Here is a 17,045-nt window from a genome sequence, read left to right on the forward strand (position 1 = left end):
ATCGAATCTGCAGTGATAGTCACGTCACCTTGATTCTGTAATTGACCGCAGGCTGAAATTCCATCGAATACTGCAAAACAACGCATAGAACTTGACATGTGATCAGCCGATTTCGTTAATAAGCATGGAAATTTTCACCGACACTACATTGTTCAACCACAATCTTAGAATGTCCATTATCTCTGAAATGATGTCATCAGTCAGTAAACCAAAAATCAGCCCCACTCGAAGATTGATGTTGAAATGATCGAAACTAGAATGTCGCTCGCGTTGAATCATTTTGAAATTCCCTGCTTCAGGCTGTTTTCATTGATAAAATCATTGAATGTGATCCGTTTCAAACGGCATGCATGACGAGACAGTCACTAAAGATTATCGTCTGCCAATGCGATTGATCGTTGACAGTAAATCTGTCATTGACTCGAATTTCTAGGAAGATTTGATAAGATATGTTAAGACAGACAACGCATCGAGCCAACACTATGTTACATAACGATTGTCGACGAGAGAATGGACGCAGTTTAAGAAATATGAGTCAGGTTCTTGTTTAGAAGCTTAATTATAGGCGAGTAGTAGGTAAACTATGGGAAGAAATGATAGATTCTAATTTAATTTCTGTATAATGCTAAACGAGCCAAGCTTGCTGTAAAGACATTCGCAAAACGTACATCATCGTACCAGGGTGCAATCTTTTTGAGAGGCGGACCTATAATAAACCCGCAGGCTAATAGCATTTGTACAAGGTTATAGCAGCTTTATAGCATTTGCAAGCTTCACCATTAGCAATCTCAGATATTTAAGGCACAGTGCTCCTTCGATTGGAGTTGATATTAAATTGAGTTGCGCCGTTTATAACAATACGAATCTTGGCGAATATAGCAAATGCCCAGCATGTGTAATCAATAATAAATATTATTCCGTAATGGGTGTATGCTAGCAATTGATATTTTTATGAAACCGCGGTTGCATCGTGCATCTATCAATTGAGAGGCTTGATGATAACCACTATATGTTAGAACAAGGCAATGAGATAAAAGAAGTTGTATAATAATTCGACTAAGTAGAGTGTAATGACGGTAATCTAATTGCAATGTACTTTGTGAAATATATCTATACTCTCATTATAATTCCAATCTAATTTCTGTTTGCCTGGCAATGCTACAGGAGCAATTATAATTCTATCCTTCAAAATGATTTTATCAAATTATCCAATGCACATACACATATATTATAGCGGGTGCCTCTTATAAAGAGTAATGAACTCAATACCCCAGTCAACAAAATGGGATGCGATCGCCCGGCGTATTTTGCGCATTCGATGTCAAAATGATGCTTCAAAAGATACACTTTTCGCACTTAAGCTGCAGACTCATTAACCCTTTAGTTGCCGTTCATTAACCCTCTCGCTACTGCAGCTTACAACCGCTATTAGCCCTATCGCTACCTGAATCATTGTTGCTTTCTGGCAGATATATTAACCCTATGTTGCAAGATATCACAATTTGACAATATATTTTCATTATCGTGTTAGTTATAATAAAATCCACCACGAGCATACATTCAAAATTCCGGTCTAATACAGACAGACAGTCATATAAAATGCATAAAACGACACATTGATTTCAGTCGAGATACAGAGTGAGAGAGATGTTCTTTCCGGGATAAGTTTTGATACAACTATTCTTGTTCTTGAATTGAAATGCAGACAAAATCTGGTTTATCAAACAAGTCCGTGCCTTGGCGGGAAGAATAGCGTCAAGGCAACGAGGAGCTACCATCAGCAGCCTAACTTCATTCAGAGCCCAATTGTGTATGATAAAACCCACGTTTAGGCTTGGCTTGGTCTCTGATATCTGGGTAATTCCACTGGTCTCATATTCATCGATGTTCAGAAAGCGAGATATCATTTGTAGTGATAATCGGCTGATCAAGGACATTGTCGCTGCAGGCTGAACCAATGCTTAGCGAACGATATTTTATTAACTGTTGCCTTCGTCAACGCTGCATTTCTTTCAATTCACCATCACACGTATACGGATATTTGGGCATATCGCAGTCACTTCATGGCTTCAGTCTCCATCGTAAAATGAAGGCTAAATGTAGCAATAAAATAACTCGTAGATTAACTGAAATGAGTATCACAATCAGAAATTAGTACAAGATATGGTATTCGGCGGAACAGTTGAAATAGCAACCGTTGTAACGATTGTAAATTCAGTCACAGATAATGCAGACACATAAAATAGATGGTTGAGCATATCCCACGTTTCGGTAATATACCTAGCCTACATTAATGAATGCACTAACAAATGATATCAAAGCCATAACCACAACACGTCAAGATTCGGTGCGCGGTAACGACACTCTTCCGCGGTTTAGCATTAAAATATATATCAAGTCGGTAGTAGGCATAATGGTCAGAGCACTTGACAAGTATCACGCTGTTCACTGCTGCCAACCTGACACTTCAGGCCACGGAAAAGTCAAAGTCAGCATTTATATCAAGTCCTATTTTACAAGCCTAACGCAAACAAGCAATTAATATGACTGATATGCTATTCGAAACACCATTTGACTGCCAATACACATCTAAGCAAGCATGCAAAAATTCTCAAAAATAACCCGAACTATCTCTTGCTCCACTTATCTCAACAAAGAAGTTCATTCATATTCCACTCCATCGCTACAGTCTCGGAAATACAATTGGCCGGTACGGACGATAATTCAAACTTCAAGTGTGCAGCGGTAAACAACATCCGATGACTTATGACATCACAATCACTCCATGCTCAAGTGCTCACGAACCTGGAAAGGTTGCCAGTAAACTCGGCCCAAGGTAAATTCGGCCCGTCGAATTCGGCCCTCGGTCACTTCGGCCGTCGGTGAATTCGGCCCTCGGTAAATTCGGCCAGGGCCAAAGTAACAACAACAGTTACAATACCATTATCTAACCTGAACCCTAACCCTAATCCTAACCTAACCCTAATCCTAACCCTAATCCTAACCTAACCTAACCCTAACCCTAATCCTAACCTAACGTAACCTAACCCTAATCCTAACCTAATCCTAACCCTAATCCTAACCCTAACGCTAATCCTAACCCTAAACCTAACCCCTTACCTCCAAATCACTTGATAATATTATAATTATGTAATATAATACACATTATTAGTTCGTAATACAATTTCACACAATGTTCTCCGAGGGCCGAATATACCGATTGAATTCGGCTGTCAGTAAATTCGGCCCCGTAAACATCGGCATATATATATACATATATATATTTATACGCATACCCTGTTCTCCAAATCACTTGATAATAATATAAATATGAAATTAATTCACATTAATAGCAGAGGTGGTCAGTAACGAAGTACTTCTACTTTTTCGAAGTACTCAAGTAGTTTTCCTCTACTTCTGGTACTTACTCAAGTAGATCTGATTTTCGCTACTTCTACTTCTACTTCTTATTATTTTGTGATCTACTTACTTACTTTTCGCTATTTTCAGTTTGTCAAGTAGAAGTAGTTCAATCTTCCAATCAGGAAGATAGCCTTAGGAATTTCGGAGCTGTTTTCACGGAGTATTAACATTGAATTTTCATAAAAGTTTAGTAAAACACAGGATTTTCGTCGCGCTTCGCGCGCAGTGGATACGGAGTGACCATGCAGTATGATTTCACGAAAGTATCGGTGAATATAATTTAGGTTGAGGGTTGGCGTGGTTCCGTTCACACCACATTGTCGCCCTTCACCCACATGAAATATGTATGGCTCATCATAACCTTTGAAGCTGATGTTTCGCAATCTAGCATTTTCTTGTCATATCATAATCTAGCATATATATCCATGGCGTGTCCTAATCTGGAAGAGTGGACTTTGACTTTTTTTATTTATTTTAGAGCTGTTTTAGCATACCACCTTTGAAACTTTCTTGACTAAAAACATGAAATACATATTCTGCCTTTGGAAGTAGTATTTATATTTCACTTTCAATTCCCAGCATCATATACTTTGAGTTATAATTAATGTCAGTTCTTTTGTCCGAATAACATACATGTTGAAGTATAAAATCAAGTGCAGTAATGCCTTTAATTTCTGGAAATAAAGCTATTCAATATGGAATTTTTACGGTCCACCATATTTTTTATTAACGTTTACTAATCGCGCAAAGTGTTTACACCGTATCCTATACAACTTCTCCATATTGCTCTTCGACTAAACTACGGGCCTTATAATATTGGGGATGGCGCCATACCATGCTATTTTCCAAAACGTGTTGTTCGCGAAAACAGAGGATTAGTATCGCATTTCCTTATCAATACTATCATTTTCATCCCATGATGTGGACGAATGCTTATGCTATCGAAAATTGGATACCTGCTGGTATGCATCAATATGAATCAAGCTCGTCACCTATCACATATAGCTCAATATGCACCTTTTTATAATCCATCCAATCAGGATCGTTTTCGCAACTACTTACTTACTTGAGTACTTTTAAAGTCAATCAATTCTACTTCTACTTCAAGTAGTTTTAGGTTGCTCATGAAAGAAGTACTTCTACTTGTACTTGAGTAGATTTTTTCGTCGCTACTTCTACTTCTACTTGAGTAGCTTTCTTGACTACTTTGACCACCTCTGATTAATAGTTGGTAATACATTTTTATAAAAAATTCTCCGAGGGCAGAATTGACCGAGTAACCAGTGAATTGACCGGTGAATTCGGCCGTCGGTAAATTCGGTCCCCGTGAATATCCGCGCTATCTCCCGTGATTACGCGATCTACGCATACCCTGACATCCAAATCACTTAATAGTAGTATAATTATGTAATTAATTCATGTTAACGGTTGGTAATACATTTTAATACAATATTCTCGGTGGGCCGAATTTACTGATGTAATGGCCGAATTTGCCTGGGCCGAATTTACTTTGGGGCGAGTTTACTGGCAACCCCTGGGAAAGGCAGGCAGAAGAAATGTCACGGTGAAGCCGCGTGATAATCAAGCACAAGTTGATTGGTTAATTACGCTGACACCAATCTCGCTGGCCGACCGATGGAAAGGAGAACAATCGATCTTCTGAACTCGAGAGCGATCAGTTTTTGCACATCAAAAGTGCCGCCTCACTGTAGTGTCAAAACGGTTGCGTTCACTTCTCAGCTGCACTTTCTTCGCCTATTTCGGCATTGCATGTACACGCTTTTGTTGACTGGGACAGGGACTAAATCCGATTCAAAAGTGTACGCAATGCGTGATGTATACACCGCATTCGTTTTATGTTGATATTCAGCCACCAAATGCCGATTTGATAGAATTTTCAAAACGATATGTTGCCGAAATTTTTCCACGTATGTTCAGCTTAGCTTCGCCTGTTTACTAAACATATCGATTCGAAACGAAATCGAAGCTACGCACTCCAATAAGGCGACTTTAAGGAACTTATTATTGTTGATAGCACTTTCAGATTAGAATTAGATTACAATTTACCAGAAAGATGTCGGAAATCCACCGCATATTGTTGACGTCATTAATCCTGACCGCAGGTAATGATGTATTTTGACTTCACTTTGCTACGAAAATTTTTTGAAGTTGACAAACTCGAGAATTGAGAATGTGTCATTTGCCTAACACTGTTGTGCCGTGGGTTTTTCCTCAATGAGGGACCACACGCTTAATGTATTGCTTGGATATAAAAATTTGACTCTATTACTGAAATTTTCAAAATTTCCTTCTGTCTAGCCCAGTGGTACCTTTTCCGACTCATCGCCCCCTTTTCAAGCTCCACACCGATCATCGCCCACCAAATATTGGGAACCGAAAAATTGGCATACCTACTGTAATCACCGGCAAGTTGACTAAAAGAACTAAAAAAGGTCAACTTTTCGGCTCGACCTCGAAATTACACTTTTACAGCTAAATTTTCGTTAGTTGACTATAAAAACAAAACAATAAGGGTCATTTCTCCGACTTGACTCCAATATAACGGTTTCAACGTGCCATCGCCCCTTCGTTATTTTCACCCCCCTAGACCGCCATATCGCCCACGCTGGGAACCACTGGTCTAGCCAATACTATATTCAACAGATCAAATTCTGTTTAAAAGGCGCGACTTTGGCTCAGAAAAGGAACTGCTTCCACAAAATGACCGCAAAATCCGGGAAATTCCACAGCCCTCACTATCCGATGCGCTATCCTGCCAACTACCGCTGCGAATATCGAATCCGAAGCCCGCCGGAATATTTCATCGAGATCAATTTCACTAGTTTCAGACTCGAGGCCTCGTTCGGAGGCCAGAAGTCCGATTTTATCCGGGTTTGTCTCGGTTGTTTTATCCAGAGTTGTCCGGATATTGATGGAACTCTAATTTAGATCTTGGAAGGAGGTTCTCAGAATAGGAAACAGGATTTGACCTTCGACGGCAAGCAGAAGACACCATTCACTTTCCGCTCCTCAACGAACCGAGTCTCGATCATATTCGAGAGCAACGAACTTTTCGAATACTCGGGATTCGCGGCCAATTATAAACGTGAGCAGAGGCAATCGATTCAAAATTTTAAAAATTCAAAAATATTTTTAAATATCCACATTTAAATATTGTCAGAGTGGAAGAAATGCGCGCCTCCCAAGGTAGCGAACGGCTGGGGCCATTGTGACGTCGACAGTCAGAACCTCGCCACGCAGTGCAACGCCACGTGCGACGCTGATGAAATCACTCAACACGTGCTGTGTCGCGTGAGTAGACGTGTGCGCAATCGGTTCTCCTTGTGACGTCACACTGTGTCTGCGTTCAGGACGGGGCGTTCCCGGAAGTGGGATGCGCGAGCACGTGCGGCTTGGAAGCGCTACAGCGTTACGGACCAAGTGATTGCGTCCTCAATAACGTAACACGTGAGACAGAATCTACTTGTTAAAGCTACTTGTCAAAATCAATTTCAAGATTCGACCTTTCAAATTTAAGTGTCAAATCTTCATATTTTACTTGAACTACTTACTCGCTGGTTTTGAACTACTCCTATTAAAATATTCCACTCCTTAACTTGAGAAACTCTCACTTGTCTCGGAATTTCTATTTGCACTTGATTAGAGATTGACAACGCTACTCCTAGTTGACTGGCAACACAACGCAATATTTGTTAAACGGTACATGTGGTGAAATAGAAATTTGTGGTTTTTAGTTTTTTTGCCGAAACTTGGCCTAGGATTAATACTCGTACACGAATCCTACTCGACAATGAAAAATGATGTCTATCATTTTACGCTACTGTTGATCCTACTTTTACTAGGCCAGATTACTCACGTATTTGTGATTTTAGTCTGTGACAGTTTTGATTTTTAGGCAAGATTATGACTAAAATAGTTGCTTGGAGATCGCTTGTACTTGAGTAAAAGTCTTCTACTTCCACTTGTCAGCTTTTAGTTTTAAAGCAAAGATAGATCTACCTTCTACTCCCTGCTTGAGCACAAATTTACATCGATGCTTCCAGGCGAGATCGTTTCGTGCGCGTATTCGTGTCCGGCAAATTACGTCGACACCGGATCCGGAAGACTTCGGTGCGAGAACGGATCTCTGGTGAAAAAACCGGAATGTTTGCCGGATTTGGAATTGATGATGGGGGATTGCGACTCGAACTCGGTGGGGAATTGTATTTATTAAATAATAAATAATTACTTCGAATTAATTAATTCAATCATAATTGTATTACAACTCTCTGAAGTATATTTCTACATTTTTCGTAACAGACGGACTGCGAAATCGACAAAAACAGCGAATTGCGCGCAGTTTTGGAAAGTTCCAGAAATTTTGAGTTACAGGTAATGTAAATTATTAGTCTAGTACAAGGGTGTCGATCATAATGTACATTTCTGATGGATGTGGTGAATTTTAGTACGACATACTTCAATTAAACAGTCCCTCAAGACAGAAAATGTTAAGTATGTTCACGTTCATAGGCTACTTTATAGCCATGCAGCAATGGTGTCACGGTTTCACTGTAATGGCCATCAGCAACAAGTCTCTGACATTGGCACCTAATTCCGAGAAGGAACACGTTACACTCCAAGCTCAGAGTTATTCACAGAAGTGAAAACCCCAGTTAGAAACCGGTATATGCAGGCTACATGGAGAACATAACTGGTACACAAAATATACTTAAAATATCTGTGGTGGCGCTTCATTTTCGCTTATGACTTTCGACTCCCAGAAAAAAAAAACGAATAGCGATACAAACATAATGATGAACCAAATTTCAACCTCGGTGTTTACAGTTAAATGCCGTGCATTCCTTATAACTGGGGCGATTTTTGACATGTAAAAAAAGTCAAAATTTCGTCAAAATTGCAGCATTAGGTCAGAAAATGTCAAAATTGGTTACGAAGTCAAAAATCTTTTGCAACCTGCATTTCGTATGCTTCGTAGATTTTTCCCTGCCGGTGAACTTATAATTTGTCATTTTCCCGCTTGTAGCCTACTTTGCAGGCCTACCGTTGCAGACAGCCCATTGTCTTCTCATTGTGAATCGTAAACATTCAAATGAAACAAATAGGTTGACTTGATGTTGTGCTCAACGTAACGCAATATCCTAACTGAAGTAAGACTGCGTGGGCATTGCATGGTTATTATATCAAGAAGCGCGTGACGAAAGCTTGTTATGTAGACACCATTGTCAGAATGAAGCAACACGGTATGTCACCTGCAGTGTACGCACAACTTCAGTCTTGTCAGCCCGCAACCGCTGCTGTTGAACGTTATTTCTCCATTCTTGTCAAGGACAGACACATTCTACCCGAGATTGTAGGAAGTATCTTGCGTTGTAAACTACAACAAATTTCAATTATTTCTACCATAATACGTGATGTAACTACTGGAATTCTTCATGGGCCCAGATTTCGATAAAATAATGTTTTTTCATGTCAAAATGTGTCAGTTTTTGAGTCAAATAAGGTCATTCAGTTCCTATCAGAAATGAAGCTAAGTAGTGCAATTCTAACATTATGTGGGAAAACACCTAATTGCATAGGTTAGGTCAATATTTAGTCAAAATTCGTTTTTTTTTTAAGTAAAAAATGTCCTAATTTTGTTTTGTTTTTTCATGTCAAAAAAAATCGCCCTACTTATGATGCGTACACAAGACTATTGCCAGATTATGACTAAAACAAAGCCATCACAGCAATATGCCAACGTATATCGTCGTTAGAGTCACTGTTTCAGCAATTTATATACTTGAATTCAACCGATCAATCATAGTAAATTTGTAAAATTCAATTGTTTGCGAATAAAGGTGTTGATGGAATAGAACCCTATGATCCATATTATGTATAATTGAGTATTCAAGTGGACAACACAGGCATGAATTCTGAGGTAACATTTTGGAATAATGTGACCGGTCCGGCCCGCGAGCTAGTTGAAGGTCTCAATCCGGCCCGCGACGCAACTTGAGTTCGACACCCCTGCAGTCTAGTACAAGTAGCTGTTTCAAAGTCAGTACTCCGGATCTAGGTTGTGATAAAAACAACGAAAACTGTCAAGTTGATGTAGAATTAGCGTGGTGAATTTATACTCAAGTACAATTATACAGGTGGACAATTTTAAAATAATTATTCTTGAACGATCTTTGCTAAAATTTGAAAAAAACTATTCACGGTTGCTAATTGCTTGATTTCATTATGGTCCAACCCACCGTAAATACTATTTAGTAAAATGCAAAATGGAATAAAATAGTATGTACGGTGGCAAACAGTTTCATGATTTATCAAACTTTTAGACCTACCCATTGGAAATACTATATATTGTAGACGCAATTCGCTATATTCTCGACATTATGTTGCAGCTGGGCAGAAGTACTCGCGGGAGTAACAACGGGTGCGACAAGGAAGTTTGCAGGATGAATAAAAAGGCGACCAGATATTATTGGCGTTGTAAGAGCTACCTGAATCTGTGTCAAAGGTGGTTCAAAGAAGGAAAGAATAAACGTTAGTTTCATCTCGTGTGTGTCACGTTCTCAGTGTCATACTGGCACAAACTATCTGCCTTTAGTTAGTTGACGGTCAACTAACCACTGGTTTTGAGTAGTTCTGGTTGTAATTCTAATAGTAGTCTCGCATCTTGAAAAGTGAGTGGTTCTAGTTTTAGTTGTAGACGCGGATTTTGAAAACTGACTAGTTCTAATTCTAGTTGCAGATTTCGGCAATAGTGTAGTTCTTCTAGTACTTGTTCTAGTCGTGAATTTTGAAAAGTTCTAGTTCTAGTTTGAATATCCGAGTTGCCCGCGCAAGTCTGCTCAGCGTAATTGAAAACTTGAAATTGGCAGGCGAACAAAGAAAAACCATGTGCAAGAGCTGCCAGCGTACGAGGTGCGGCGATTCTCACCGTATCGTTGAGAGGTAACACAGAAAGAAGCGATCAAGTTACAATCATTCACAACGGATTGCGAACATCGTTTATTCGTTCAATAAAACTTCTCTTGTATGTATGTTATTATCGGGTCGATATCATGATTGGAAGGTAAAACATATCGAAGATTTTGATAGCGTCATATCATGGTAGCAAGGAGTTCGAAAACTCAATAGTCTGCGGCTGATAGAATGGTGATATTGATCTATTAGGCTACTTATATATTACAAGCAGAAGTGGTCAAAGTATTCATCGTTGGTAAATAGGGCTGGAAAAAATTGAGTACCTGAGTGATTCGATTATGAATGACGTATAACGCTTCGAGTCGAGTGTTCGAGTATCGGTCATTATGACGTCACAACAGAATGTATTATGTCAAAGTTCAAATATGTACCTTTTATGCCACTATAATGCCACCACAAAGAACAGAAAGCCCGTTATCCGTCACATTAAAGATACTTTGGTATTTTATCGATCATACGGATTTCATTGCACTTTTTGACAATGTCGTGGGATGATCATGACTTCGAAAATTTGTTATTTCCAGTAACTTTCGTAGCTTTGTGCTGTCTGGTATGCAGCGACACGACCAATCAAGATTTCAAGGCTTCTTTGGTGTAAATTCAAAACTATAATTCTCGTTAGTAAATTAACTTTCAGTGGCGAGAAGCCTACAATGTCAGTACTCGAAAAAATCGTCTTTCACTACTCGACTCGAATCATTAAAATTAATACTCGAATCATTGTGCCCAGCCCTATTGGTACGTAGAAGTAGACGTAATGTCATGAAAAAGTAGGTATTAGTACGCATAATTTTCCATACAAATAGGCTACGAAAAGCTTTCACGAATATAGATATAGGAGTAGCGCCATATACCCGGTCAATCAAGTGGCGACATAGCGCAATGGTACAATCCGCGGCTGCAACACCAATGGGTGCAGGTTCGAGTCCGACCGAGGTCGACTTCAGCATTCCGGTACCTAGCCTCCTCCTCGCCAACTCATCCGCGTGAGCGGTGTCTTACAAAAAGCCTAGGTAGAGGTGGGCTGTGCTATAAGTCGGCAGTTAAATAATGAAGAATATCGGCCTCGTGTAAATGACCATAGTAGTCGACAAATACTGTGAATTCCGCAAAACAAACCCGATCAATCGCGAGCGAGTGCCTGAGAGAGTGGAAAGTATGTTAAAAACAAGAAGAAATGCCTTGATCTGTTCAGATTATGGTATGCCACGGAGCACAAGGCCTTAAACGGGCCAAAAGCACCACTGTAGTGTACAATAATAATAATTAGCCAGTGGTTCTCAAAGTGTCGTACCACAGTGGTACACGAGAGCTACTTAGGTCGTAGTCCCGAAGAGAAGCATTTTTCATGGTAAATTTAATTTCCAAAGTTTTATATAAAGAAGCCAACAACTTGTTAGCTGATAAAAAAGCTAAGATGGAACTCAATCAACAATCAATCATGGAAATTCTGGGTCGCGAAAATTAACGCTCAAATGTTACAATCGCCCTGTACCCTGGAGCAAATGTAACACCCATGCGGGGCAATTATAACAGAGGTATTTATAACTAAAAATGAACGAAATGAACAGCGAAAACGGGAGTACAAACTTGTTATTGCATTAAACTAAAAAAAGAAGTTTGAACGCTTCCAGGCTACGCACCATCGCATTTTGGCATCTGAATACAGTATCACCCTTCGTGCCTTCTGCATGATATGAAAGTCTACAAGAAATTCATTCATTCTATCATCTCCCTACACATAATCAGCCTCTTCTACCAAGGTGCTGTAGTTAAGCGTGCATAATGGTTTGGGCATTCGGCCACCTGCGAAGGTGCGAGAACGACCTTTCCAAAATATCATGGTTGAATGGGCCGATGATATTGTTGCAAAACGAGGACATACCATTGCGTGGCGTCAAAGATAACGGCATTCTTCTGTTTTGTGCAAAATTATTATAAATTGTGCACACCAAATGACAAAATGTAAGTGGGCCTTGCTCAAAGTCAGGCAATGAGGATTCAGTCATGGGCAAGTACTTCAGTGACCATTGAAGGTCGACAAACCAAAAGTCGATCAGCATGAGAGAGGGTGGTAGAATCACGGAAATAACCGAACCCCAAAATTCACATCACCAATTCTGTATGGTCGTTCCGACAGATGATCATGTTAAAATTGGTATGGCAAAGTAGTTTGAGTTCTGGTTTTGAACTTCTGGCTGTTGCAAGATTCATCTGCAGTATATAAATGATTATATCAACATATGAACAAAGATATTCAGCATTGAAAAGATATTGTAACAGAGCAAAAGTAACAGAGTTTACTTTACTTTACTATTCTTCGAAATTACAATGAAATGTCGGTCTTGGCCGTCTGAGTCTCGAGTCATGTGACTTGGTTCGAGTCATGCGGAATGGCTCGAGTCCAAGTCGAGTCAATACAAATATTGACTCGAGTCGATTCGAGTTAATTCAGTATTTTGAGAAAGTGAATCGAGTTAAGTCGATTCATCAGAAAATCGTGAATCGAGTCGAGTCATGACTCGGGTTATTACAACCATGGGTTACCATATTTTGAGATCCGAGAAAGTGGTATTAAAAGACATTGAAAGGATAGATATTTACGGAAAAGAGTGACCGGTCTTTGGTTAACTAAAAAAGAGGACGATTTGCGATAAAAGAGGACATCTGGACGTCCTCCGAGGATATTTCGCTTTACTTCAAGAAAGAAGACATATAGTATCCCTAGACAACGGCCTGATAGTAGTATGATGAGCGTAGCACTGCCGCCTTACTTTAGTCTAGGTCAGGGGTGGGCAACTTCTCCGGTCGGCGGGCCGGATATGGGAAAATGAACACTTGGCGGGCCGGATTACAGAATTAATACAATATACCTTAATCGCGTATTTGTCCACCTATACAAAGCATCAATGGTATTTAATGTAAACTTTAAATTTAAAGCATGGAGATCAAAAACAGTAATTATTGAATTTATTTACAACAGCTATTGTAGTCAATCAGACATCTATGGTCGTTCAATACGGCCAACTAGTTATTTGAACTTTGGTTGCAAGTCGTATGCGGAAACCCTTAGTAAAGACTGCACGCGAACATCAGTTATATTGGAACGCAACCTTCCTCGTTGATGTTCGTGGCAGTGTCGGGGTCAAGTCACTACCTTCGACTCACTAGTCATCTCGAGTCAAGTCGCTCTATTTTCAAAGGTGACTCATCTGGTCAAGTCAAGTCACTCGATATTTGGAGGTGACTCGAGTCAAGTCACGATTCAAGTCACTAGTCAATTCAAGTTGAAATTTCAATCTACTAGACATGATTCAAAGTCATTACATTTTGCTAACTGTTTTAAATACAGATGAAGTATCCATTTATTCTGAATCGAGGAACGAATAAAGAGTTGATTATACGCGCAAAAGGCGCTGTATCGCTCACGCATACGTAGAACTGCTCCACTACGCAAGTATAGCGGTATAGCCTCAGTCTTTAAATATCAGCCAAAATACAGGATAACATACGAAACCTCAGAAAGTTTTAAAATGATATAGTTCAATACCCTAACTACTTACATATCCATGATATACAATTATAAACGTATGAGCTATATTCGTTTGATTTGAATTATATACAAGAGGGTCGGTTGAGGTGAGCAAGTTTACGACAACGTGAGCTGTTGTATAAGCTTCGATAACTGCCTTTGCGATCAATTTATTTGTGATATAACAATAGAGGTTCGGTAAAACGTACAATCATTGATTCATTGGTTGGCAATCCGAACTTATACAAGATACAGCGATTTAGTCGACATCGATTACTTGATGACTTGAAATTTAGTGGTAAATTTTGCTTCGGGTCACGAGTCAATCTGCATTTCTGAAGCGTCGAGTCAAGTCAAGTCAAGTCAAGTCATTTTTCCAAGGTGACTCGAGTCAAGTCAGGTCATACGAAAAAGGTGACTCGAGTGATCCCAACACTGGTTCATGGTCGAAAATGTATGTAGACCAGACATGGGGTGATTACTTCATGAATAAAATCGATTGCGATTACGATTACTTCTGAATCACGCGATTACGATTACGATTACAGCAAAACCGGGAAGTATTCGATTACGATTACGATTACATTGGAAAAGTAATCACGATTACTCACGATTACATTTATTTTGCATCGTAGTAGTTATATTGGAAGACAAGACATGTTTTGCGCTGGAAAAGCCCAATGATATAACAACTGTATTTAAAAAAGATGGAACGCTTCCTTGTTACGTCATAATGTACCCATTGCCCATTTTATAGAGGACGGTTTATCGCATCCAATGATTTGCATTCTTGCCAGGTCCATAACTGCCGCATCCCCAATTCCCCAATAGGGTGGGGAGCGTGGTTGGAGGGGACTCAAAAGTATTTTGTAAACCAACATAAATCATAGAGCATTTTCGGGAGATTTCATTAACTTGGAATTTCTCTTTGAGCATTGCGATTTAAATGTCTCTAGATAGCTTGGTTTCGAAATGCATACGTCTCCCGCTCAAGAAATAAAGCACGCATAATTCATAGTAATAGGCATTTAGGTGCCAGTCAATACCGCTTCTCGACACATCAAAAGACATATGCAGTTTCGGCCAACATGAGAGTCCACGAAGTGTGCTATTAAAGAAAGACATTGGCTATGTGTCCATTGTTAGTAGCCGCGCTGGGTGGGCGTGACTAATAGTCCATTCTTTTCAATCCGAGGCCACGATGCAAATGCCACCCTGGCACCCAAAGAGCATTAGACATGACAATTTGTGTGTGCGTCTCACGCAAGTTTTTCTTTTAGTCTGCTCTTTGGGCCTCTACAATCAATATCTTTTGGCTATATAACAGACAGGAGGTCACGACTTAACAACACACAATAAAGTAATTATTGCAAGACACCAGATGTAAAAATTATGAATTACGCCCCCTCCCCCCCCCCCCCGCTCTTCAGGTAAATCTGACCATCGGGCGCTGAGATAGGATTAGAAATGCAATATAATGTAATTACCAATTTTATTGACGAAATTAAATCTTTAACTTCCAAATTGACCACCCTATGAGGGCCAAAGACCGAAGTTTGGTTGGGGGACGCTTTTGTTGTTTTGATCCTGATTCTAGCTATAACCCACGCTAACATGGTATATAAGCCGATGGCTATGGCGGCAGGTCCAAATGTTCAGTAAAGAATTGTGAAATAGCGACCCGTTTTGGGTAGAATATAATGAGAATAACAGAAAATGAACATAATACTCCGCTTTCAACTTTATGCAGATAATGTAATGCAGGCTGCCATTACGAGAAACGGCAAAACAACGGCCCAGTTATGATGATATATATCAGCAGCTGTTGATTTTAATGCTTCATTGTGGAAATCGCAATGTTTTATTTGGCGAGTACAGAATTTTAAACCTTTGTCCGCTGTACGTTCGTACCATATAGGCCTACTACTCGCCAGACAGCAACGGCGAAACTGCATTCAACTATAGAATTAGATTAGAACTATTACATTGTATAGTTTAACTAAGTATAACCAAACATCAATACAAAAGTTGCTATTTTAACTTAGGCAGAGAGGTGATTATGATTAATTATCATGATGCGAGGTAGTGGCGTCTGAAATGTATTGATAAACCGATATACAGCACGGTGGGTTTTCTTACAATCACACAAATGTACATCGAATATCTATTTACTATGTGTGGATACTTCCTACGCAAAGACGATCAAAGCTAATAGGCTACCTCTGACGTAAAAATGAGCAGTGGTATTTGAAAATCAGACGTTTGTGCTCTCAATAACTGGTATATTACAGGGTTGTAATGACACGAGTCATGACTCAACTCGAGTCGGACTCGCGTTACGATTTTCTGTTGATTCGACTTGACTCGAGTCATTTTCGCAATATTGAGAAATGACTCGACTCGACTCGAGTCAATCTGTGTATTGACTCGACTTGGACTCGGGTCATTGCGTATGACTCGAAACTCAGACAGCCAAGACCGACATTTCATAGTAATTTCGAAGAATAGTAAAGTTAACACACTATTGGAACTTCATCTATTCGTACTTGGAACTTGAAAATGCAACCATAACCTGCTAAAAGTGAGGAAAATTAATATATTATAAATGCGAACAATTCGATATCACCAAACAGAGGTATAAAGAGTGGATTAACAAGACTTTAACTGGAAACTGAGCAGTCAACACAATGACTTGGACTCGGACTCGAGTCATTATACCATGACTCGGACTTGACCCTCTGATAGGTGACTTGGACTCGGACTTGACTCGGTGGTGAATTGAAAATGACTCGGGTCAAAACTATAAAAGTCAGATTGACTTGTGACTCGGAGCCCTGGTATAATATCTCTTCCTTGTTCACGAGTGTTCACTTTATGTCACAGTCCTTGTACAAATAAAAAGTAATCGTTCTTTCACATAGAAATCGATTAAATATGGGAAGTAGTCGATTACGATTACTTCGGGATTTTTTCGGATGTAATCGATTGCGATTACGATTACTTGAAAATGCTGTAATCGTCGTAATCGATTACGATTACTAATCGCGATTACCCCATGTCTGATGTAGACCCGAACAGAGCAAGTAGTTTAATGTCC

General features: G+C 39.6%; 1 protein-coding gene and 3 long non-coding RNA genes across 5 annotated transcripts in view; 3 read left to right on the forward strand and 1 right to left on the reverse strand.

The window, feature by feature from the left end:
• The window catches only part of LOC145438118 (uncharacterized), a 465,561-nt gene that overhangs the window by 378,368 nt on the left and 70,148 nt on the right, over positions 1 to 17,045 (forward strand). The gene's annotated exons all lie outside the window — the stretch shown is intronic.
• The window catches only part of LOC145438120 (uncharacterized), a 338,406-nt gene that overhangs the window by 273,398 nt on the left and 47,963 nt on the right, over positions 1 to 17,045 (forward strand). The gene's annotated exons all lie outside the window — the stretch shown is intronic.
• LOC145436973 (uncharacterized) lies at positions 1,827 to 3,527 on the reverse strand. The gene is made up of 2 exons (XR_013914516.1): positions 3,039 to 3,527; positions 1,827 to 2,965 (listed from the first exon to the last, which is right to left on the reverse strand). It is a non-coding gene; the product is annotated as an uncharacterized LOC145436973 (long non-coding RNA).
• On the forward strand, positions 5,362 to 10,477 carry LOC145436972 (inactive serine protease PAMR1-like). 2 transcript variants are annotated; one of them, XM_080314157.1, is made up of 9 exons: positions 5,362 to 5,546; positions 6,107 to 6,315; positions 6,373 to 6,529; positions 6,605 to 6,735; positions 6,795 to 6,891; positions 7,488 to 7,636; positions 7,744 to 7,820; positions 9,839 to 9,972; positions 10,311 to 10,477. In XM_080314157.1, the coding sequence occupies exons 1-9, from the start codon at positions 5,498 to 5,500 to the stop codon at positions 10,385 to 10,387; spliced, it is 1,080 nt and encodes a 359-aa protein (XP_080170283.1). In that variant the 5' UTR covers positions 5,362 to 5,497; the 3' UTR covers positions 10,388 to 10,477. The 2 variants fall into 2 exon arrangements, with proteins under 2 accessions (XP_080170283.1, XP_080170282.1); XM_080314156.1 differs by having other exon boundaries at positions 5,370 to 5,546; positions 7,744 to 7,815; positions 9,831 to 9,972.

The sequence above is a fragment of the Botryllus schlosseri genome, chromosome 4 (assembly GCF_051294905.1).
Source record: "Botryllus schlosseri isolate E-star chromosome 4, Bs_hap1, whole genome shotgun sequence".
Classification (NCBI taxonomy): domain Eukaryota; kingdom Metazoa; phylum Chordata; class Ascidiacea; order Stolidobranchia; family Styelidae; genus Botryllus; species Botryllus schlosseri.